General features: G+C 39.9%; 2 protein-coding genes across 3 annotated transcripts; one reads left to right on the forward strand and one right to left on the reverse strand.

Annotated features, from left to right (window-relative positions):
• The first annotated feature begins 514 nt into the window (after positions 1 to 514).
• Positions 515 to 13,767, forward strand: faima (Fas apoptotic inhibitory molecule a). 2 transcript variants are annotated; one of them, XM_007903048.2, is made up of 5 exons: positions 515 to 928; positions 4,338 to 4,463; positions 7,173 to 7,401; positions 7,608 to 7,657; positions 12,223 to 13,767. In XM_007903048.2, exons 2-5 carry the CDS (start codon positions 4,353 to 4,355, stop codon positions 12,370 to 12,372), a joined length of 540 nt encoding a protein of 179 aa, XP_007901239.1. In that variant the 5' UTR covers positions 515 to 928; positions 4,338 to 4,352; the 3' UTR covers positions 12,373 to 13,767. The 2 variants fall into 2 exon arrangements, with proteins under 2 accessions (XP_007901239.1, XP_042192199.1); XM_042336265.1 differs by lacking the exon at positions 515 to 928 and adding an exon at positions 2,769 to 2,787.
• A 58-nt stretch (positions 13,768 to 13,825) lies between these two features.
• parp9 (poly(ADP-ribose) polymerase family member 9) lies at positions 13,826 to 23,714 on the reverse strand. Its single transcript, XM_042336264.1, has 12 exons — positions 23,668 to 23,714; positions 22,745 to 22,987; positions 22,329 to 22,471; positions 21,607 to 21,631; positions 20,079 to 20,965; positions 19,697 to 19,927; positions 19,374 to 19,589; positions 18,839 to 18,926; positions 18,029 to 18,583; positions 17,108 to 17,259; positions 16,362 to 16,539; positions 13,826 to 14,677 (listed from the first exon to the last, which is right to left on the reverse strand). The coding sequence occupies exons 2-12, from the start codon at positions 22,935 to 22,937 to the stop codon at positions 14,388 to 14,390; spliced, it is 2,958 nt and encodes a 985-aa protein (XP_042192198.1). The 5' UTR covers positions 22,938 to 22,987; positions 23,668 to 23,714; the 3' UTR covers positions 13,826 to 14,387.

The raw sequence follows: 23,714 nt of genomic DNA on the forward strand, positions 1-23,714 counted from the left end.
CCATCGGGCAACAGGGTAGGGGAACGCCGCCTAAATAAGAACATCTTAAGTTAAATATCATACCGGAATGAAGAGTCGGGACTAAGTTTATATTGATTATTTTTGTACTGCCATCACAATATTATATTTAGGAACAACGTTTTGTGATTGTTTGCTTTTAAGTCATTGGTAGTGAGCGCTTCCCCCCCGAACGCATTCCCCCCTCCCAGAGCCGGGTCTCTTTCGAGGGCGCCGAGATCGAACACAGCCAATCACAGGCCGTTAATGCTCCGACAAACCATCGAATCAGAGGCCGATAATGCTCCGACAAATCATCCAATCAGAGGCCGTTAATGCTCCGACGAACCATCCAATCACAGGCCGTTAATGCTCCGACAAACCATCCAATCACAGGCCGTTAATGCTCCGACAAGCCATCCAATCAGAGGCCGTCAATGCTCCGACAAACCATCCAATCAGAGACCTCCTACGCTCTGGCCCTGATACAAACAGCCTACCCGAGCTGGTCTGGCTGTGATCTCGCGAGATTGGCCGGGCTTCTCTCGGCGGTTGTTGTTGTGACCGCTTTTCTCGGGAACATTTTCATAACGTTACCAACGAACAAGTGGGATATAAGGCAACAAGTGGCTGGTTATCTCGGTTTGGCCTGTGAAGAACACGGCCTATACAGCTCCCAAGCCAGAAGCTGGGCGTTTCCATAGTTACCTGCTGACCTGACTGACCTGTAGCCCGGGGGCGGCCCGGCCCGGCCCGGCGGTGGCGCGGGTCCTGGAGAAGCTCCGTGTTCATTCTTATTTGGAAGCGGAGAAACGGGCGGTGTGTTTCTTGTATACGTGAACTGAGTTTTTTACGGGAACCTCGGAAGTCCCGGAGCAGAATTCACCTTTTTACAAAGCTGATCATTTGATTCTTTTGTAAGGTTTAAAATGTAAGGTGTTCTGGTTTTCTTATTTAAAAAAATGATACCTGTTCTTGTATAGCGCCTTCACGTTGGCAACGTGCGCTCACAGTGCTGGGGGGGAGCTGATGGGGTGGAACCTGAGGGGGTTGGGGAGGGGAACGATGACCAGAAGTGCAGTGAAAAAAGTATATCCCTTGAAAGGAGGTGGGACGTCAGAGAGACATAATGATGGAGTTTCAGGGAAGGCTGAAAGCCCACCTGACTATGGTGAGGCAGAAGGATGGGGAACATGAAGCAAACTCGTGTTACTTGGGGAAGGGAAGAATTTGAAAGTGAGAATGAAAGAATGAACTCGATCTCTGGGGGATGGGGAGTCAGTGGAACCAGTGAGCATTGGGCTGATTGGCTTCACTGATATCCTATAATGACGTTTCTCATCAGACTCGAATTACTTGGAGCCAAAGTTCTGGATAAACAAATAACCTAAATGTTGTTTTATATATTAATATCAAAACAAATATATGGACAAACAATGTTGTTTAGATTTTGTACACCATATAGTATGTAGTATTGGTATTTCAGCTCCTTGGGATGTCCTCCTGATGTGAAATCTAAAGTTGTTGTTGTGTAATATATAAAGATTCAATTATGCATAATATAATGACACAAATACATGTATTTGCAATTTATTTGTTAGATAATTATTTGGGGAGGACACATTTGCAGAGTTAATGGGAGAAAGCAGGGGAGTGGGATTGACTTGGATAACTCTTTTAAAAGAGCCGACACAGACATGATGGGCCGAATGGCCTCCTTCTGTGCTGTATGATTCTATGACCTACTGAATTTGCCCTCTTCAATCCAGACAACTACACTAATTGAAACACTATGTAGAAAAATTTAAGTCCTGCAAGTTTTAGAGACATTTCCCAATATTTATAGTATTTTTACTGCTAAGTGAAAATTCTTGAACTATTCCAAGCAGCAACATCCAAATGAAAGCTCCTACTTTTAATTCCTCAATGCCAACTTCTTCACCTGGGAAATTCAAACTAGAGATTTCTTGACCATGTCAAAATTGCTTCTTACATACCGTATAGTATATCCAATTAAAGACAGCAAATATAATTTATCAAGGTATAACGTATGTTTCTGACTTCAGTATTCATTAGACAGGTTTAAGTAATTGATTTAAAATAATTCATAATCTTTAAATACACACAAACATATCAGCACTTTAGGACATAGTTTATTTAAACCAGTGTTTAAGAAATGTCTCACTCAACATATTGATCTTTATGTTGAAGAAACCAGAATCTCTTGATGTCACAGCCATCAGCAGAAAAGTTTACACTTTTTGTTGTGAAAGAAAGACCTTGATTTTTATTGTCAAGTAGAGTTCTAGAGCGTTTCATAAGTAATGACTGTCAATTCCCACGTCTTTTTATAGACAAAGCCTCAGCTATTACATCACAAGATACTATAATCCGACCCCGTGCCAGTTAATTTGGAGGATTGTTGATCAGGATATCGAGAGAAACTCACTTCCCAGTTTCAATAGTGTCATAGAAATTTCACACAGTGTGAATGAACGAATTCTTGCTTTATATTTCTAAACAAGATTCAGTAATATAAACAAAGTTGTATTTTCAGTTTGTGTCTTATTTAATCCAGCTAGCAGTGATCAAAACAGCATTTGAAGATAGACAGGCAGCATCTATGGCGAAAGTAAAATGAGTCAACGTTTTAGACATTGAACTTTCGTCAGAGCTAAACGGAGTGGACGTGGACCAGAGTTAAACGTGGACCTGAAATGTTGACTCACTTTCCTTTCTCCATAGATGCTGAGTGTTCCCAGTTCTGTTTTTTTGTTTCAGAGTTTGAAGGTAATTCAGTACTGTACATTTATTTTAAAGTAGTTTATTTCTATAGTAGGCAGTCCTTTATGCCATTATCCTGCTATTGGTACAAACTGGATACATAGTTTTGCTTAATGCACAGAAGTGATGTATGACGCCAAAAGCTTTGAAAAGAATTTGAAAGCATGGTTCTGATACTCACGTAAAATGTGATTGGTCCTCTGAAAGCATTTTATCCAATGCCATTTCTCTGCTGAACAAATCAATGATCCATGCAGTAATATTCTAGTAAATTTACAGTATAATGTAATCATGAGCATTTATTGTGAGTTTTTAAACTGTAATTACACAAATGTATCTATTGCCTTTAGATACTGAATTTAACTGAATTTAACTGAATTTAATAGGCCATTAAATCAGAAAAACTTAGTTGGGTATTAGCAAACTTTAAGATATTCTATATTATGACTGATCAACGCTGTATTAAAGAAGGTGAAACAAAATATTTCCAAAGTTCTACTTATAATTAAACTGACATTTTACCCTGAGAATCTTGAATGTCACTGTTTTTGGTAACAAATGTGTTTTGTCTGCAAATAAACTTTTATTGGTCATTTGAATGCTCTTTGGCATCTAAGAATTTTACGAATTGTAGGAAAATACTTATTCTGTAGAAATGTATTTGTCAGTAACTCATTTTATGAAGACACATTGAAATTTCTTTGAATGAAAACACCTATTTTCTTACTGATGTTTTATTTATTGTGTTCAGCTTTTATCTATTCTGCTTGCTAATTGGATTAGAACCTGATAAAATGTTTACTGTGGTGTTATGGAAGGCGATTACTAGATATGAAGATGTACTGTACAATAATTATCTTCCATTGCTGAAAGGTGTTATCATCATATACAGTGTGCACGATGCTAATGAATGAATTTTCTGATTTACAGTGCAGTACGTAATGCTGTTATAATAATAATCCTTGCATTTGATATAGCGTTTTTCACGTCGGGAGGACGTCCCAAAGCGCTTCACAGAACACACTGTAAAGTGAATTGACTGTATATTTGTGGGTGAACGCGGCAGCCAATTGCGCACAGCAATGTCCCACAAACAGTCGTAGATTGAAAATGACCAATTTATTATTGTTTTTGGTTTTGGAGGGATTATTATTAGGCTCTGTGTGGAGTAAGGAAACTTGCCCAAGGTTTCGCACTCTGCCTGGAATTGAACTCAGGTCTCTCGCTTGCAAAGCGAGTGCTCTAACCACTGAGCTACAGGACTCCAAATTATAGAAATTATACAAAACTTTTTTGGGAGGAGTATGATGATTACTTTCACAGTACAGCAAACAATTGGATTTCTGGTTTGTTGGAAAGTTATTGGAAGGCTTTTGCATCATAAACCATAGAAATGTACGACACATTAGAAATCTATTTGAACCATGTTTTCAATTTGGTGGTTCTCTCCCCCAATTAGACACCCATCCTAATCCCAATTTCCTGCTCTTTCTCTGTACCCTTTTACCCTATCATGCTACAGCATATAGAAAATATGCTCTTTGTTTTTTTCTAAGGCCCAATTGAAGAAAATGACTGATCTTGTGGCTGTCTGGGAAGTAGCGCTGAGTGACGGTGTGCACAAAATAGAATTCGAGCATGGCACTACTTCAGGCAAACGAGTGATATATATAGACGGAAAGGTAAAATAATCAGTCACTATTAGAGTTCATATTTAATTATTTTTAAAGCTTGTTTCAATAAAACCAGCAAATTACTGCAGTGAGTTGTGTTCATAATAATGTAATAATAATCCTTGCATTTGATATAGCGCTTTCCACGTCTTCTAGATGTCTCAAAGCGCTTCATATAATATACTGTAAAGTGGATTGACTGTATATTTGTGGATGAAACGTGGCAGCCAATTGTGCACAGCAGTGTCCCACAAATAGTCGTGGATTGAGTGACCAAATTCTTATTATTTTGGGTTTTTTTGTTTTTGTTTTCAGATATAAAATGCTTCGTTTAAACATAGAATAATGTTTAACTTGAAAAGAATTATGTTTTTTTTGCAACTGCAGTGCAGTGTTGAGGCAGCATTTGTGAAAGTAACTTCCTTTTAGATGAGATATTAAGTCAAAATCCTAGCTGCCAGTTAAAGATCCCATTGTATTGTTTTGAGATATTTGGAAGGAACAGACACCGCTTCCTGTACTGGATTTCTGATGCCTGAAATGTACAAAATCAGTTGATTTATAGCTCAGTCCTTTCATTTTATTGTATAGTCTTTCAATGTATCGCATGATTTACTGTAACTTCAGGTTTCTGTTTAACAAAAACTCACATAAGTCTTATCTTTATGAATCATATTGTATGATCACCTAAGTCGTACATCCACCCATTCAGTTTCTTTTCAAAACGACTTGCATTTCTTTGCATTAGTCATATTAATCATCTCCTAACTTGAAACGCCGCTCCCCTTTCTTCCATTATTCCCGCATTTACCGGCTGCATTGAATCACGTGAAATGATATCTTGATCTGTCAACGCATGCACATTTACTGGCCGGCTGCACTGAATCATGGGAAACGTAATTTTCATCTGTTGATTTATGCGCAGAAGAACTTAATTTAGGAGAGAGTGCAAAGGAGGTTTACCGGGATGGTACCAGGAATGAAGGACCTTAGTTATGTGGAGAGGTTAGCAAAACTAGGATTATTCTCCCTAGAGCAGAGAAGATTAAGAGGGGATTTAATAGAGGTGTTCAAGATCATGAGAGGATTTGATAGGTTGAACCGGGAAAAACTGTTTCCACTGGCATGTGGGTCAGTAACCCAAGGACACCGATTTAAGATAATTGTTAAAAGAAGCAGAGGGGAGGTTAGAAAACATTTTTCACCCAGCGAGTTGTTTGGATCTGGAAAGCATTACCTAAAAGCCGATTCAATAACAACTTTTAAGAACGATGGGCCGAATGGCCTTTTTCTGATCTGTATGATTACCTGCGATTCCAACAGTGAGAATGCGGCACCGGTCAAGACTTATTGAATCATGGGAAACTTAGTCAGAAATGCTGGTCAATGCCTTTGTCACCTCTCGGCTGGACTATTCAAATGCCCTCCTCTCCGGTCTCTCCTCCACTACCACCCATAAAATCCAGGTCATACAAAACTCTGCCGCCCACATTCTTACCCGCACCAAACTCCGCTTCCCTGATTACCCCAGTCCTTGCCAGACTGGCTGCCTGTTCCAGAGAGGATCGATTTCAAGATTCTCACCCTCGTCGTCAAATCCCTCCACTCCTCTGCACCCCCCTACCTTTCTGACCTCTCTCCTCAAAACAGTGCTCGTTGCCTTTGTTGCACAGGGTCTGGGCCTCCTCCTTGTCCCCGAGTCCTCCACTGCATCATCGGTGGCCGTGCCTTCAGCCACTATGCCCTGAGGCTCTGGAACTCCCTTCGTCAGACCTTTCTTTTCGACCGTGCCTTTGGTCACCTTCCTCCCCCTCCCCCTGGCTCGGCCCCGGGATCCGTTACTGTGCAGCACTCTGAGATGCCGGAGGGCGCTATATTAATCCAAGTTGTTGTTGAGCCATCACTGATGCACACTTACCGACTGCCACTGTATAAATCATTGGTGAGACCATACTTAAGATACAAAAAGGATATTAGAGAAATCGAGAAGATACAGAGGAGGGCAACCAAAATGATTGAGGGAATGAAAGGACTGAGCTGAAGAACGATTAAGTAAATTTGGCATGTTCACGCTGGAAAAGAGACAACAACAACAACAACAAGATTCCATTTATAAAGCGCCTTTCACATCAGGAGGACGTCCCAAGGCGCTGCACAGTTGAGTCATGACCCGAGCAGGGGGGAAATGGTGAGGGGAGGGAAGGGAGGGAGTGAGGAGGGGGGAAATGGTCAGGGTGAGGGGAGGGAAGGGAGGGAGCAAGGAGGGGGGAAATGGTCAGGGTGAGGGGAGGGAAGGGAGGGAGCGAGGAGGGGGAAGAGAGTCGAGAGGGGAGCTGAAGGCACGGTCAAAGAGAAAGAGACGATTGAGAGGTGACATGATTGCTGCTTTAAGATTCTAAAGGGGCTAGACAATATAGATCATGACAGACTGTTTCAACTTGTCCAGATTAGTAAGACCAGAGGACACGGCCTGCGATTGAAGGGGGGTAATGTCAGAACAAATCTATGCAAAGACTATTTCAGTGAACAAATAGTGAACCTTTGGAATAGGCTCTCTAGGGAGACGGTTGAAGCAGGAAGTGTTGATTCTTTCAAACACAGGTTTGATAGTTTTCTTTTAGAAAATAAAATCGTGGGATAATTTTTCGATAGCATTTGTTATGTTCTGATGTTCTTAATTTATCTGGATTATTTATGTGGATTATATTTTATTTTCAGGAAGTGATGCGTAAGGACTGGATGTTTAAACTAGTTGGGAAAGAAACGTTTAATGTTGGGGCCACTAAAACAAAAGCAACAATCAATATTGATGCAGTTAGTGGGTTTGCTTATGAATACACATTGGAGATCAATGGGAAGAGCCTTAAAAAATACATGGAGAACAGGTCAAAGACCACAAATACATGGTTGTTAAATCTGGATGGAGTGGATTCTCGAGTAGTGTTGGGTGAGTTCGCCTTATGGTAGGTATAATTTTTGGTACTACTATTTATTATTAAAATATTTAGTTAATGTAGGCTTTGAGATTTTGCTGCTGTATAAACTGGAGAGTAGAAAGTTAGATAGGGTAACTTGCCAGTAATGGTAGAAATCAATGTAGAGTTTAAACTTCACATTCTGAATATTAGATTTGATAATTTTGTTTCTTTTCAGAGAAAGACACCATGGATGTTTGGTGCAATGGGAACAAAATGGAGACAGCTGTGAGTTTTTAAAATTTATACATTATTTTGTTTGGTAGCCAAGTCTCTCCTTGTATATGTTGATCATCAAAGATACTTTTGCTAAGCTTTCTTATGGGGAAGTCAGAATTAATATTTTATTTAAAGAAGTAACTTAAGAAAGAAGTAGATAATTATTTGGGGAGGACACGTTTTCAGGGCTATAGGGAGAGAGCAAGGCAACGGGATTGAATTGGATAGCTCTTTTCAAAGAGCTATCCAGACACGATGGGCCGAATGGCCTCCTTCTGTGCTGTATGATTCTATGTTATAATAGACATATATGTTCACTGCTTTTGAGATTTTGGAGAGGCTAAATTCCTGGATCAGGAAAAACCTTTCATCAAGAATTTAAATGTTGCTCATCAGTGTAAATTTGCATTACAACAGTAATCCAGAAATAATTTATTCACTCATTTGCTCAGGAAACGTTAAGATTACAAACCCCTTAAAGTCCATAATCCACTGTGTTGTCTTGAGGTTGAATATAAAACTTGCCTTTTGTGCCTTATTTCACGAGTTGCTCAATTGATGGCAACTTCACAAACCCCAGTTCTAGTAATATGTTAATCTTAACCCAAGACAAGGGTATGTCACCAAAGTAACCACTCTATTCCTTTTTTCATTAACGGCTTCTTAAATGTCATCTTCATAATGTTAGCTTTGCTTTGGGTTGGGTACTGAAGTCAACCCAAATAGTTTTGTCCTTTGTATCTTCTATTCTGTGCAGCATTTAAGATTTACACCAATTTAATTTACCTGCTGCAGATACTTTGGCAATATAATAATGTAAAACAGGGAGCTCAATTTAAACTATTGCTCTACATAGCTGTAAATTCAGGGGAGAATTGTTTTTGCACAAACACAGGATACCCAAATTAGGTGTAAGTAATTGTATGTAAATGTTTGAAAGAATCTAAGGGACAGCCTGAGAGTTTTTACAGAGAAGCTCACACAGTGTAAGGGAAACCCACCTCATTTATATTTGAAGTATATGTGTTTAAATCACTCCTTGAATTCTGCCTATAATAGAAAGAATTACAGACCAACAGCTATTAAGAGAACATGAGTTAAATGTTATGCAATTTTAATATCTCATTAAATTAGTTATTCTGCTGTTAAAAATGCACAGATCTTACTTAGATTGCATCAAATATTGTACAGCTTCTGAGCGCCAAAATTTCAGGATACCATCATATGAAATTTTAAATGGGCTCCATCTTGTGCTCTTCTGTGTTTTTGTCTCATGTCCACCATTTTCTTTGGGGAGATTAAGTTGCTGTTGGGATAGCAAGTGTGGGAAAGGGGAATATGTATTTCTTAATCTAATTATTTAAGAAAAAATAATCCTGGAAGGACTCCATGTCACCAGGATTTGAACTTGTGTTTTTGATTGCACAAAGGAGTATAACCTTGCCCATCTGCCAGCATAAAATAGTGTAAAGTGTATCCTGTTACTTGTTTCACTTTGAGCTGTCCTCCCGATGTGAAAATCACTATATAAATGTAAATTGTGTTGTAGTAGGTATTTAGCATTCAGCAGTTTTTATTGCAACTGAATGAATGAATTGGATTGATTTACAGCTTCAGCTGCACCAGCAATGCTTCCAGATTTTGCTTTTTGCTGCAATAGATTTGGGCAAAAAGTATAAACGTTTACATTTCATTTCAGAAATAATACCTCTTTAGAAATAATACCCCAAGCCTCCTGGCTCCTTCCTCACTGATATCTCCTCTAATCCCTGTCCCTTTGCACTGAACACCTGCTTGTTGGTGATTTCAACTGCCACCTAAACGCCCCTTCCTCGGATTTCACTGCCCCCCTCCTCCCTAAACCTCACCCTCCACATCAACTTGCCAACCCACAACCGTGGTCACTCCCTCGACCTCATCACCACACATGGCCTTGACATTTCCGACCTGTCTATCACAGACGAGGCCATCTCGGACAATTTCCTCATCTCCCTCTCCTCCCACATCGCCCTACCCTCTTCCAATCCCTCCCCTCTTCCAAACCCTCCATCATTTTTTTTCCGTCCCTGAAAAAAGCTTCCCCCTGAGTCCCTCACGAATGCCCTCTCTTCCTCGGACTTCCTCTCCTTCTGGCCCTACACCTACAGCAATCCTGATGCAGCCATCAAGCTGCTGAATGACTGTCTCTCCACAACTTTCAATTCCCTGGCTCCCCTGAAATCCTGGGTTGTTTCCATATCCACCCGCCAACCCTGGTACAACGGTCATCTCCTCTCCCTCCATCCTTGGCCCTCTTCTTTTCCTTTTCTATATGCTCCCTCTGAGCGATATCATCACGGTGTAAACTTCCACATGCGTGCGAATAATACACAAATCTACTTTGTCTCCTCCAGTACCAACTCCAGGTCTGCCGATGTTCTATCAGCTTGTCTGGCAGATATCAGGGCCTGGATGAGTGTAAACTTCCTGCAGCTGAATGTGGACAAGACAGAAACCATACTCCTTGGCTCCCGTCAACCTCTTCACTCCTGTGGATCTGAACTCCTCAACAACCCTGGGCTCTCCCTCAGATTCACCGAACCAGTGTGCAATCTAGGCATCCAGTTCAACCCACAGCTGTCCGTCCTCCCCCTTATCCAGTCCCTGATCAGGGCCGCCTTCTTCCACATCCGCCATATTGCCCATCTCCGACCGTACCTTACCCCAAATGCAGCCAAAACCCTCGTGCATGCGTTTGTCACCTCCCACCTGGATTACACAAACGCACTCCTCACCGGTCTCCCCAGCTCCACTATTCAAAAGATCCAGCTCATTCAGAACTCTGCCGCCTGCATACTGACCCGGACCAAACTCCGTACACACCAGTTCTGGCCAGACTCCACTGGCTCCCAATCACCGAACGGATCGACTTCAAGATCCTCACACTCGTGTTCAAATCCCTTCACTCTCTGCACCTCCCTACCTCTCCAACCTCCTCACTTCCCAATTCACTACCTGGTGCTTCCGCTAGACTGGCACCGGCCTCCTGCTCATCCCTCGAACTCTCAGCCCCACCATTGGAGGTCACTCTTTCAGCCACTGCGCCCTGAAACTCTTGAATACTCTCCTTCAATTCCTCCGCCTTGCCCCCTCCCTCCCCTTTTTCAAGTCCTGCCCGAAAGTCTTCCTCTTTGACCATCTTATGGCCATCTCCCTGATCCCCCCCCACCCACTGGCTCAGGAGTCAGGCTCCGCCACTGTTAAGTGTTCTGAGACGCTACCCTGCGTGGAGGGCACTCTATAAGTGCATGTTGTTGGTGGTGGTGTTTATGAATCAATTTTGTGTTTTCTTTGCCAATTTCCTCCCCTCCTTCCTGAAGTCATGATTCCTTATTTCTCAGATTTGCACTTCTGTAAATGCTGGTTTACTTCAGTATCTCACTCAAGGGGTCACTATTTAGTGCTGGTAGAATATTTCACTCTCCAGATGATCCAGCAGTGGGAGTTAGATCGGAATCAGGCTTGTGAAGATGATTTAGCATGGACCAGGTATCATCTGGGGCCTTCATCTGTATGATTTAGTTACTCAGCTGCACAAGGCTTTGCAAGCCCATTAACCCAATTCTTGCCAGGATTCCTATCGCTCAACAAATCAACTTTAAGATCCATATCCTTTCATAGGCCTCTATATCGTTGCCCCACTTGACCTCAGTGATGTCCTGCACACTACTCACTTCCTGTATTCCTTTTGATAGATTGGTTTGCTTCATGTTTCCTAACCCCTCCACCCCACTGTCAACAGATGAGCTTTCAACCACTGTGTGCCCACCTTCTGAAACCCTCTTCTGAAATCCTTCCATCCTATTCTCTCCATCACTCACAATAATCCATCTAAATAGCCTTTGAATACACCTTTTGCCTCCTACCTTCCACACCCCCACTTGGTAAGGCACATATATATATATTTGCCTACATGAAAGGAGCTCAATAAGTGCAATTTGTTGTTGCTGATAAACCACAAAAAGAGTACTAGATTTCCTGGTTGTCTAAAAACATAACTAGTGGTTGTAGGTGTGTCAGCCTGGCTCAGTTTGTAACCCTCTCAACTGAGTCAGAAGGTTGTAGGCCTCAGTCCCATGTTGGGAATTGGAACCCATCATAGTCTATGCTGTCATTCCAATACAGTTTTAGGGGTGTGCTACATCGTCAGAGGTGCCATCTTTCAGATGAGATGTTAAACCAAGGTCATGATTACCTGTTCAGCTGAACGTTAAAGATCCCATTGCACTGTTCATAAAGAGAAGGGAGTTTCTCCTAGCCAGCAAACCTCCAGATAAAATTGGTCACTCACTCCATGGATGTTTGTGGGGCATTGCTGTGTGTAAATTAGCTGCTACATTTGCTCAGAAAATACAGTCATACCACTTTACAGTATCCTGTGAAGCACTTTGAGATGTCTCAACAACATGATACGGTGCTACATCAAATGCAAGATGGTATGAAATGTGGAACTTCCATTAATTCAGTAGTAATGGAAACAGTGAGATTAAGTTTATCAATTGCCTGCACTGTAATCACTTATCTTATTTTTGTAGGGTGAATTTGTGGAAGATGGCACAGAAACCCACTTCACTGTTGGTAACCATGAATGCTGCATCAAAGCAGTCAGCAGTGGGAAGCGAAGAGAAGGAATTATTCATACTCTTATTGTAGATGACCAGGAAATCCCAGAAACTACAGAGTAACTTCCTGTGTTCCAGCTGCGCACACTTGCAAACAATACATTTGAACATTATATGGCCCATGGTGAAACTTATTGTAACAAAGGAAATTAGCATGTGAGGAAAAACAAATGAGGAAATGCAAATTCAGTGCAAAAACTATTAGGCGTCTCTGTGACCTTTAGAAATGGTAGCTCTGTGATGCTATTCCAAATCATTCAAAATTAGCTTTTTTTTAATGAATCTCGTTTCTAAATTTGCTAGTTCCTTTAGTCATGACCTGTGGTATTAAGTTGTAAATGAAAGAAATGATGCATTATGAATTGGATATGTTTGAAAAATAAATGGTGTCCTGCAGCTTTCAGATATTTTTTAATAATACTTGCATTTGATATAGCACTTTATCACATCTTCTCAAAGTGTTTCATAATTAAAACCTGGAAATGAATCAAAACCCATTTTGACTTTCTATGTGGGTCTCAGTCAAAATCTTTGTGCTATTTGTAAGCACCATTACAGTGATTTTTATGCACACAAGAACCCAAATCAGGAAAAAAAATAGAAGGGAAGACATGGAACCTAGCATTTTTCGAAGCATAAGTCAAAAGCTCCTCACTCTCAGATCACAATCAACAAATGCAAGCCATTGTGTCACAAAATAACATACTTGTCCTGAAGCATGTTATGTACACACAATCCTGTGCATTTGTACATGTGTGTACTGTTGCAGGCTTAAGATTTCATCTGCAAGATTACAATTAGTACATCAATCAGCCAGAATAGAAGCTGATAAAGCTTTAAAAAAATCAGGGTTTTTTTACTTTAAAAGTTCATAATTATATTGTAATATTAAATACTATTTATTACTTTGTACTGAAGTTAACAGTATACTGAATTCCTAATTTCTTAAATGAAGACACAAAAAAAATAAAGTAGGGAAACGAGCAAAGCCTTTTAGGCTGATCATCTAACATTTACATTGATAGGTATAGAGAAACATTAAAGAAATTCAGAGCCCAACAATCAGCATGTGGTAGAGAAAAATAAATTAGTTTCAGATAAGACCCTTCCATGATGAAGATGCTTGAATTATGAATGCATCAGAAAGTGATGAACCTCTGAATTTCCAATATTTGCAGTTTTTAATTTCAATATTTGTCACTTATCAAATATCCCAATTCAAAACAAATTATATATTTGTAGTGATCCAGACATAGTTTTGCCAGGGAAAATTCAGCTCTTTAAAACAGAATGATAATCTAACTTGTGTAAATGTTTGTGGAGGTTTTATGTAATATACTTGGTTGGTATCTATGTCTAAGCATGCATAATGCACGTTTTGTTTCCAATTGAATTTTATGATGCAGACTGATTTTTTTATAGAATATTTAATACAAATAAATGTCAAATAAATTGCAAGTTTGTGTTTTTTTTTGCTGAGAATGAAATCCAAATCTATTTCAGTAATTATTTATCAACCATCTAGGATTATTTAATCCTTTTTGGTAAAAAAAATCAGTCAGACCCATCCACATCAAAACCACTCACTTCAGTAATTTCAGCCAGTGTTTTGATAGCTGACTTTTATTGGAATTCATTCCCACAGGTAAATTTCACAATCCTATAGTTCAAAACTAGAAGTCATAATTAACACAGCAATTCAGATTTAATAATCTTAAACCCCATTTTCACCTGAAGAATAAGTTTTTTAAGTTTGTTAATTCAAGTAATTCATTGTAAATGATGGCTGCACTCCAAAAAATTTGGAGCAAAATAAAACTAAAAACTCTTTTCAGTCATTTAAAAAGGTGCAAAACAGTTTGTCACTTAAGCCATTATAGATAGAAAATAAATTGAATATGTCAAACGTGTGCAAGAAAGTACATTGTATTCCATTACTTCTCTATCAGAAGGCCCATAAGTTTATGCCATTTATAAGTGAAGTTGACCAGATGTATGTTACAATACTAAGCATTTGCACATCATCAAGAAGTCTATAATTTTTGCCTTTACCACATTAACATGATAAATCAATGTACTTATTTTCTCTCACATTTTATAAGATACTTTGGATAAGCTTGAGAACTGTTGAAAATAACGTACGTTTTGGGTAGACGTTTGTCATCCACGACACTATCAAATAATTCAAAAGTTTCAGATTTTCTGGTGGGGGGTAAAAGAAGTGATTGACTCCCTTGTGCGTATTTGCCGACAAAAACATCTGCTTCAAAGATGTAAATAATTTTCTCTTCATCACTGATTTCACTATGGCCTCTCAATACATTTCTCACATTGGTACTGAAGTAGATCCCTTCACCGTACTTCCTCTCTACAAAATAAAAATAAAAATAAGGGTTTTCCTCTTCATTGGATCTTTTAACTTCTGAAAGAAAAGCCTTTTTCCACCCGCTCACCTGGTGAAATCTTCCATTTGCTTAATGCCTCAAATTCAATTAACACTACAGTGACAAGCAGCTCAGGAAACTAAATTGACTACTCTATATGGATGTGATTCCAAACAGTATTCTCAATAATCAGTCATGCTAGGTTCTTCACTATTACGAAGTGATATAACAGGATACACATATATAATATGTATGGAGCATTATGTAATGAAAATTTGCATTTTCCCATAAATTTCTAACGATTGTTTTTAGTGGGAAACTTCCCCCACCTCCACCCCAATGGTTTTGCCTGAAGCCAGTACCAAGAACTTAAATGTTGTCAACATGGTTTCCTGCCAATGGCTTAAATTTTTAGTTCTCGACTCTAAAGGCGCTATTTCAGGGCAGTTACTGAATGAGCACTGACACGCTGCAATCAGTAATGATTTTTAGAGGGCACAACCATTAAAATAATTATAATCCTTGCATTTGATATAGCACCTTATCACGTCTTTGAGATGTCTCAAAGCACTTCACAGAATACACTGAATTGAATTGACTGTATATTTTGTGGGCAGCCAACAGTAGTATCCAACAAACAGTCATGCATTGACCAAATTATTATTTGTTTTATTTTTTTTGGAGGGATTATTAAAGGGGCACTGAAATGTTGGCTGTTGGTCAAGAACAAGAATTAAGCAGGTGGCAAGCATCTTTGAATCAATTTTGAGTTCAACTATGGGGCTACAGTTAGGGGTTTATGTCAGTTAGGGGTTTATCCCTTTTAGGGATAGATGGAAATGTGAGATTTTATAACAATTTTAAATATATTGAATCTATTACAAAACATTGATCCCGTACCAAGTTCCAGCAGCCAATCACCCCCATCATCGCCCGGCTACACTGGCTCCCCATATCACAGAGAATTGAGTTTAAGATCCTCGTCCTCATTTTTAAAGCCCTCCATGGTCTTGCTCCTCCCAACCTCTACAACCTACAAAAAACCTTATAAACCTCCCCTCTACCTCCGATCAGAGGGCACTAGCCAGTTCCATGTTCCCCAGCCTGCCCGTTCCACCATCGGCAGTGAGGCCATCAGCTTTTATGCTCCCACCCTCTGAAACTCCATCCTGGAGTACTTTTGCCTTGCACACTCCCTTGCATCCTTCAAGGCCCATCTGAAGACATTCCTCTTTGACTCTGCCTTCGGTTATTCTCCAACCCCCAACCCCTTTTATTCCGACTCCCAGTTTGGATGTAAATCCTTGACTGGCCAGCACCTTGGAACTTCCTCCTGACGTGAAAGGCACAACCTAAGTGCAATTTGTTGATGTTGAGTTTTTCACTTGTATATTAAAAGAAAAATATTCATTTCCAGATTCTTCTTGCACACACCTTAGTGTGAGTTATACTGCAGTATTTTGAGAAAAAGTGAAGAGGTAGAATATACCTCTTCCTCCAAATAAGCAAAAGCCATTTCACAAACAATGTTTTTCATATCAGTTTGTTTATCAATATTGAAATGGCTTGGACAAATGTTTGAAACCATTATGGTTCAATTAAAATAATTAAAATGTGGTCTAATGTAACAAGTTTGTAATGAGTATTTTAATAACAAAAAATACTTACCAGATTGCTTTGAGTATATTCTCTGAAATCCATTTCTACATATCACTCTCCATAAATGGGCTGGTGATCTATGGTACAGTGAAACAACTCTGGTATCATTCCCTGGAGGTTTCGTCTGTCCAATTTCTTTTTTACGTATGTAGCAATTCCACAAAACCGGATTCTGTATGCTTTCAATCTGTGTTTGAACAATTTTCTGAATAAATCTTATAGAATGCCACTTTACCAACAACAATAATAATAGTTTGCCTTTATATAGCATATTTTATATTTCTTTAAAAGCTCTCATAATGCTTTATCACATATAATTGATTATAATAAATAATAATAATAAATTGGTCACTCAATCCACAAGTATTTCTCCCACAAAATATACAATCAATTCACTTTACAGTATATTCTGTGAAGCGCTTTGAGACATCTTGAAGACATGATAAGGCACAATATCAAATGCAAGGATTATTATTATTAGAAATTAATGATTTTATATCGACAAATGTGGCAGCTAATCTGAGCCAGAAACAGTTCATGAATAACAATAAAATGAGCAGGTAAATTTAATTTGCATGATAAATTGGGATTTTTAAAGTAACTGATATACTTTTTCAATGCCCGTTTCCTATTTATAAATTATTGCCATACTTCACATCTTTTATGATCATGCAGGAGTAAAAGGAAAATAATTCATGTAATTTTGTTCTTGTAAATTATATCTACTTGCAAGAATGGATAGAAACTAATAATACCTCCACAATGTTAAAACCCGCATTTGAAAATTCCTTTTTCGTTTTGTTGAATTCATGGGTGCTTGGATCTATTAATACATTCTGAAAATTTAGGCCAGTGATTGTAACCCAGTTACTTGGAACACTGTTCACATAATCTTCATGACCTTTATCTGAAAAACAGAGAAAAAGTAGGTATTTTTATAAAATATTTAATGATAACATAAAAACGTAATGATCATTCGTGAGAATAATTACAATGTACACAACCTTCTTCTTACAATTATCCTTGCAATACATTTACACTCCTTAGCAGAATGCTTTTACAAGTTAGAATGGAGAAGCAAAATAGAATAAAATATATTAATTGGGCTCCTACTTAAATTTTTTAAGATGAAAAAGTAAAGAAAACATGTATGTTATTAAACACTAATAGGGGTTTAGAGTTCTGGATCTGGTTTTGTATTGACAAATTATATAGCATGTTATTCAGGATTTCACTTCAGAAACATCTTCAGGATGGTTTGGACCATTGTCTTGTACTTGCCTTCAGAAGCTGAAGTAAAACCCAAGCTCTAGGTTTGTCATTTCATAACAGCATTGCTAAAACTAGTGAGATTAGTTTCCCCGGTCAGTAGATTGATATGTTTATTGTAATAACGTAAAGCATCCAATCCACTTTAATCATAACACTTGACACTCGCGTTTTTGTAGCTTTTCCGTTATTACAAAATAAATCTGTATCTTTATGTTCTTTAAAGTTATAATTCCTGAACATGTTGTCAATCTTACGGTCATTAAGAAATATTTCTGGTTAAAATGTAGGGCATTCAGCCATAGAATTTTATAGAATACAGTGAGACTTTGTTGCAGAAGGAAATTATGTTTTTTATCGTGAATAATTCTGTTAAATCTTATGGAATGAAAAAAAACTTTACTCACAGTGTCTTTCAACCTTCACTGAACGTTTTTTGTCTCTCGATGCTGTCCCCTGTAGTAAATTTACTGTGTGCTTAGTACCATTCATTTCAACGCTTACAATTGGCTCTTTATCCAGGAAAGCCTTTTCTAAGGCAAAGTTCACTTCAGCATCATACTCAATTATGTTACCCCCATCTTTGAAGACCCAATAGACTAGGGACTGCAATAGCTCAGCTTCTCGTTTCTTTGTATTTTTTTCCTGTACTTCGCAAAGCATTTTTTCTATATTGAGTATTGCATTCAGTACCATCAAGCGAGGCCCATTTAAAACAATCTGTACCCCAGAGTCAGTTATTTTTCCTGCGATGTCTATCGCATACTCAGTTTTAATGTTTGATAAGGCTGCATATTCCTGTACTGTAATGTAACAGATGTTCTGATTATTTATGATAAAATGGCCTTGAGGTTCCAGAATGTTTTTCGTAAACCAATGTTTGGCACATTCCAAAGTTGGATAATCTTTGGCACGAAGTGAAAGGTATGTTTTATTCTCATTACGTTTGGTAGTTTTTAAATCTATAGAGAGAAAATCAATTTCAGTATTGATTGAAACATTTTATTCAAGCAATTAGGGACCTAATCTATTAAAAAAAATCAAATGATAACACAGTTAATATTCATTGTTAGGCAAACTAGAGTTACAAAATACCACAGAGCATATTTTGGAAATTTGATCACTGCCATTTTTCATTTATCAGTTGCTAATCTCATTTCCAACTTCGAGCATGTGTTTATTAGAATACCCACTGGGTTATGTATGGATCTACTTACTCGGACCACCTAAGGTTTCTGCAGCTGTTGAGGGCTCTGAAATTCCTTGAGTTAAGCGTTTTACGATACTTATCTCCTGTAGAAAAGCCTAAACAAACAAGTTCATCAAAGTTACAAAATAAGTCAGCAAATGTTGTGGAATACTAAATGTAATGCAAGCTTTTAACTTAGAACTTTCAAACCAATATATTTTAAGTATGATTCAGAGAAAAACTGCTCAGAAAAAGGTCATCAAAAGTAATGCAGTTAGCTGGAATGTAATGATCCTTTGCTTGAGTTTGTCTCAAAGCCTTTTGCTTTCCCAAGGTCAACTTATCATTGAGAGCACAATTCCAACTGCTGGATTTGTACTTTATCTAGCCGTACCCTTTAGGGCTTTGGCTTGCAGGGTTTAAAGGAGCTAAGTGGAAAGAACCCTTGCTCGCAAGAACCTTTAACTCTGAATTTATATTTGAAATGAATTGCAGTCATTTGCAGCAGATCCAAAAGTGAGCCGTATAGAAGATTTAATATTACATTGATTTGTTGTTCTTACCTCATAAATCTCTGTTTCTGTTGTTTGAAGCACAAAGAAAACATCATTCAGTTTGGTGTTTCGATTTTGTTCAGCAAAACTGACAACTTCATCCACGAAAATCTTTGCTACCTTTGCTTTTGGTAAACTTGAGCTACCTATTGCAGGAAATGCAATAGAGGAAAGATCATCTCTATCTGCAAGTTCCAAACATGAGCCTACAATTTTCTGCAAAATCTGCAAACGAGTAAAACAAACCACCATGAGCCAAATAAAAATTCCCAAGTTACACAATAAATATTGTTTTAAAGACATTCTGTGGACTTTTTTTTAGTGCAACTTACCATTTCAGGCAAAGCCTTGGCCTGCTCATAACACACTGCATGGTACAAATACTTGCAGTTAAGTTGAAATCCTGGAGTTTTTACTACTTTGCCCAAAGGCAATAAATTTGTCTTTATAATTCTTGAAATTTCTTTTTCAAGTTCCGGGCCAGCTTTCTTCTGAATTGCTTTAGAAATAGTTCCAGATTCCAAATTTAGGTTTTTGGATATGGAATTCACAATCACGTCACACTGTTTTAAAAAAAAGTTTCATTTTTTTCACCCAAATGCATGTTAAAGGTTGTTTATTTAAAATCAAAGTACTGTAAATTTCTATGAATGGTAGAAAAAGGAAATAATATTAACAAAACATAGCAGTTCTTTTAAAAAGAAAAGTACATACTCGCTGGTCTTCAATGTTTTCTCTCTTGATTCGTATATTGAGTTTGTAGATACGAACGTTATCACGTGTCAAAAATATAGCAGATGAACTTTTGAGTTCATTCATTTCACCAAGTATATTTATGCACGCATTCTTCATTGCTGTCACTGTTAAGTCATCAAAATTTACCAAACGAATGTCTTTCAGAGTATCTGTTGTCTTTATGGTCTTGTAAAAAGTTTCAATTGTTCTTACTATAACTTCTGCACATCTTTTTAATGGGAAGCCAAATAATCCAGAACTCACTGCAGGTATGGCAATAGAAGTCATTTTGTTTATATTTGCTTGGTTAAGACTATTTCTGATGGCATTACTGAGTAGAGTGTCATTTTCAGCAGGTGAATAATTTTTCCAAACAGGTCCAACTGCATGAATGACCTTCTTACATGGAAGTCGCCCAGAGGTGGTGACTACTGCAGTACCGGTTTGAACCTTCCCCTGTCGTTTAATAATGTCATTACATTCAAGTTCAATTTGACGTCCAGCTGTTCTTGCCAAAGCATTAGCAAGTCCACCAGCGTGTCGTAAGCTTTCATTGGCAGCATTTACTACGGCATCTACCTTATACCTTGTCAGATCATCTATTACTACAGCAACAGTAACACCTTCTGGTAGATACTTCCTATACCAAACTCCAGGAGGCAAAGCATGTGAAATTGACTCTTTAACGGATTGATTCGCCGTGCTAGTTTCGGTCTTTGTTTCTGTGTTTTCTAAGCACAGTATAGCAAGGCAACCAAATTTTGCTTCCATGATATAATTTAATATATTCTCATTAGGCTGAAGGAGCTGAGCAACGTTATCTTCAAGTGAAATATCAATATAGACTTCTTCCAAATTCAGATTACCTGATTAAAAAACAACACACGATTATGAAGCAATCTTAAAGAAAACAGAAACAAATGATACAAGCAAATAATGTATTTCTGATTCCACTAGCCCATTTCCTACAAGAAGGCAAATGTCAAGTCTTGCCTTGAACTCATGTATGAAGCAATCTGAGATTGGTGTTTCTTATCCTTGAAATAAGGAATCTGGTTTAACAAATTAAACAGTGGATCATCTACTGAGGGGTATTACCTTATCCACAGTTATTATGCAATGCATAACTCACAATAAGCAGAATGTTACTGGTACCAAAAAACAACAGGATAAAATGTATAAACAATACAATTTACATTTATATATAACACTTTTCAAATTAGAAGACTATTTCAAAGTTCTTTACATAGCTGGCTGGGTTCATTAGCAGGAGGAGGGGTGAGGGGGAGCTGAAGAGCGGGTGGCGGAATAAAAAGATGACTGACAGTGCAGAGACAAGTCTTGTAGCAAATGACATTTCATGTTTGCGTAAGTACCTTACTGTATAAGCAACCCAGTTTTTTATCAGCTGTTCACATATGCACAAAGTTAATAGAAATGTATTTGAGTGATGTCCATTGTAAACATATGGCATTGTGGGAAAAGAATCATCTCTTCAAATTATTACCTTGTTGGACTCGAGTGGTGGGACCCTATGAATAAATGAAAACAGATCAGTTTTACAATAATATATTTATACTGTTTAAATATACAGCAACTTGCACTTATACAGCACTATTCACTTGGGGTAATGTCTTGGAGAGCTGAACAGTTGTGGAGCTTGAGGCTACATCTGGGAGGTTGGGTAGAAAAAAGAGGAAGGTCTTCAGGTGTGAGCTGAAGACAGGAAAGGAGGGGGCAAGGTGGAAGGATTGGGGAGTCCCAAGAGTTTGGAGCACTGGAGCAGGGGGGGCTAAGGATGTGCAGAAGCCACATTATTTTAAATGATGTATTTTGCAAAATGAAGTGACAATTAAACAATGAAACATATAGGTTTCAAGCATCACATTTGTAATCTCTCTCATTTTTCTTTAATAATAATAAACCTTGCATTTGATATAGCACTTTTCACGTCTTCTCAACGTCTCAAAGCGCTTCACAGAATATGCTGTAAAGTGAATTCACTGTATATTTGTGGGTGAAACGCGGCAGCCAATTGCGCACAGCAGTTCCCACAAACAGTCGTGGTTTGATATGACCAATTTTTTTTTGAGGGATTATTATCAGGCATGTAAAGTAAGGAAACTTGCCAAAGGTTTCACCCTGACGGGAATTGAACCCAGGTCTCTCGCTTGCCAAGTGAGCGCTCTAACCATTGAGCTACAGGCCTCCAAAATCATGTAACTTTACCTTTGGAGTTGTAAAGTTGTCTGGACCCTGCTCCATGGGAACTGAAATATCCAGGTCAGCATTAGGGATATCAATGAAGAGTCTGATTTGTTTATTTCTAAACAGGACTGACGTGTTCCCAAGAGTCACCATGGTGTGTAGGACTAAACAGCAGAAAAAAAGGTCACTATTGTATCATTCATGATAAAGGTAGTCAGTATTAATCAGAGAACAATACTATTCAAGTGGTCATACAATTTACACTTACGTATCCCAAAGCATCAGAAAAGGCTAACTAACTGCGTACAATGCATTACATCCTCGTGATTAATACAGACTAAAAACATCACATTCTCACTTAAATATAAAGTTGTAATACGGTGAAAGGAAGACGATAAGGGAAGGGATAAGAAAGAGATGAAAGTACAGGGCTGCACCTTCTCTGGCCGCTAACCCCATGGACACCAGGGCTTGGCGGGACTGCAGCTGCTGCACATCGCAGGTTGTTCCGATGTTAAACGCCAGTTGGTTGAAGTGCTCGTCAATAGCCGACTGCAGGTCCTCAAACTTGATATTTTCTTCCCAACTCACGACCAGGGACGGTCTGCCGTCAGGGAATGACACTGCCATGTTCGCGCTGACACTCACTCAGATCCCTTCTCTCCAAACTCCAGACTACTCTGAAAAACAAAGCGGCCACTGGGGCTCAGGGTGGAGCCCAGGACCCCGGTCCCCCCCCCCAGCCCGAGCCCCCCCCCCAGCCCCCCCCCCCCCGAGCCCCCCCCCCCAGCCCGAGCCCCCCCCCCCCCCAGCCCCCCCCCCCCCAGCCCCCCCCCCAGCCCGAGCCCCCCCAGCCCGAGCCCCCCCCCCCCCAGCCCCCCCCCCCAGCCCGAGCCCCCCCCCCCCCCCCCAGCCCGAGCCCCCCCCCCCCAGCCCCCCCCCCAGCCCGAGCCCCCCCCCCCCAGCCCGAGCCCCCTCCAGCCCGAGCCCCCCCCCCAGCCCGAGCCCCCCCCCCCAGCCCGAGCCCCCCCCCCCCCCCAGCCCGAGCCCCCCCCCCCCAGCCCCCCCCCCCAGCCCGAGCCCCCCCCCCCAGCCCCCCCAGCCCGAGCCCCCCCCCCCCCAGCCCGAGCCCCCCCCCCCCCCCCAGCCCGAGCCCCCCCCCCCAGCCCGAGCCCCCCCCCCCCAGCCCGAGCCCCCCCCCCAGCCCCCCCCCCCCCAGCCCGAGCCCCCCCAGCCCGAGGCCCCCCCCCCGGCCCGAGCCCCCCCCCCCCCCCAGCCCCCCCCCCCCCCAGCCCGAGCCCCCCCCCCCCAGCCCGGGGCTCCGGGGCCTCACACCGGCTTCTCCTGCTTCCATTTCTACCTTTTTGAGATCGAAATCCTCTTTCTCTTCCGCACTTTCTCTCTCCT

Source organism: Callorhinchus milii, unplaced genomic scaffold (assembly GCF_018977255.1).
Source record: "Callorhinchus milii isolate IMCB2004 unplaced genomic scaffold, IMCB_Cmil_1.0 Scaffold6, whole genome shotgun sequence".
Taxonomy (NCBI): domain Eukaryota; kingdom Metazoa; phylum Chordata; class Chondrichthyes; order Chimaeriformes; family Callorhinchidae; genus Callorhinchus; species Callorhinchus milii.

Bases quoted from the DNA above. Each gene is read 5' to 3' on its own strand.
- faima (XM_007903048.2), top strand. From the start codon at position 4,353: ATGACTGATCTTGTGGCTGTCTGGGAAGTAGCGCTGAGTGACGGTGTG. The intron at 7,402-7,607 runs GTGAGTTCGCCT...GTTTCTTTTCAG, and splicing joins GGATTCTCGAGTAGTGTTGG to AGAAAGACACCATGGATGTT. The intron at 7,658-12,222 runs GTGAGTTTTTAA...TTATTTTTGTAG, and splicing joins GGAACAAAATGGAGACAGCT to GGTGAATTTGTGGAAGATGG.
- parp9 (XM_042336264.1), bottom strand. From the start codon at position 22,937: ATGGCAGTGTCATTCCCTGACGGCAGACCGTCCCTGGTCGTGAGTTGG. The intron at 20,966-21,606 runs GTAATAATTTGA...TTTTTTAATCAG, and splicing joins CACCACTCGAGTCCAACAAG to GTAATCTGAATTTGGAAGAA. The intron at 17,260-18,028 runs GTGAGTAAAGTT...TCTGTTTTTCAG, and splicing joins AGTGAAGGTTGAAAGACACT to ATAAAGGTCATGAAGATTAT.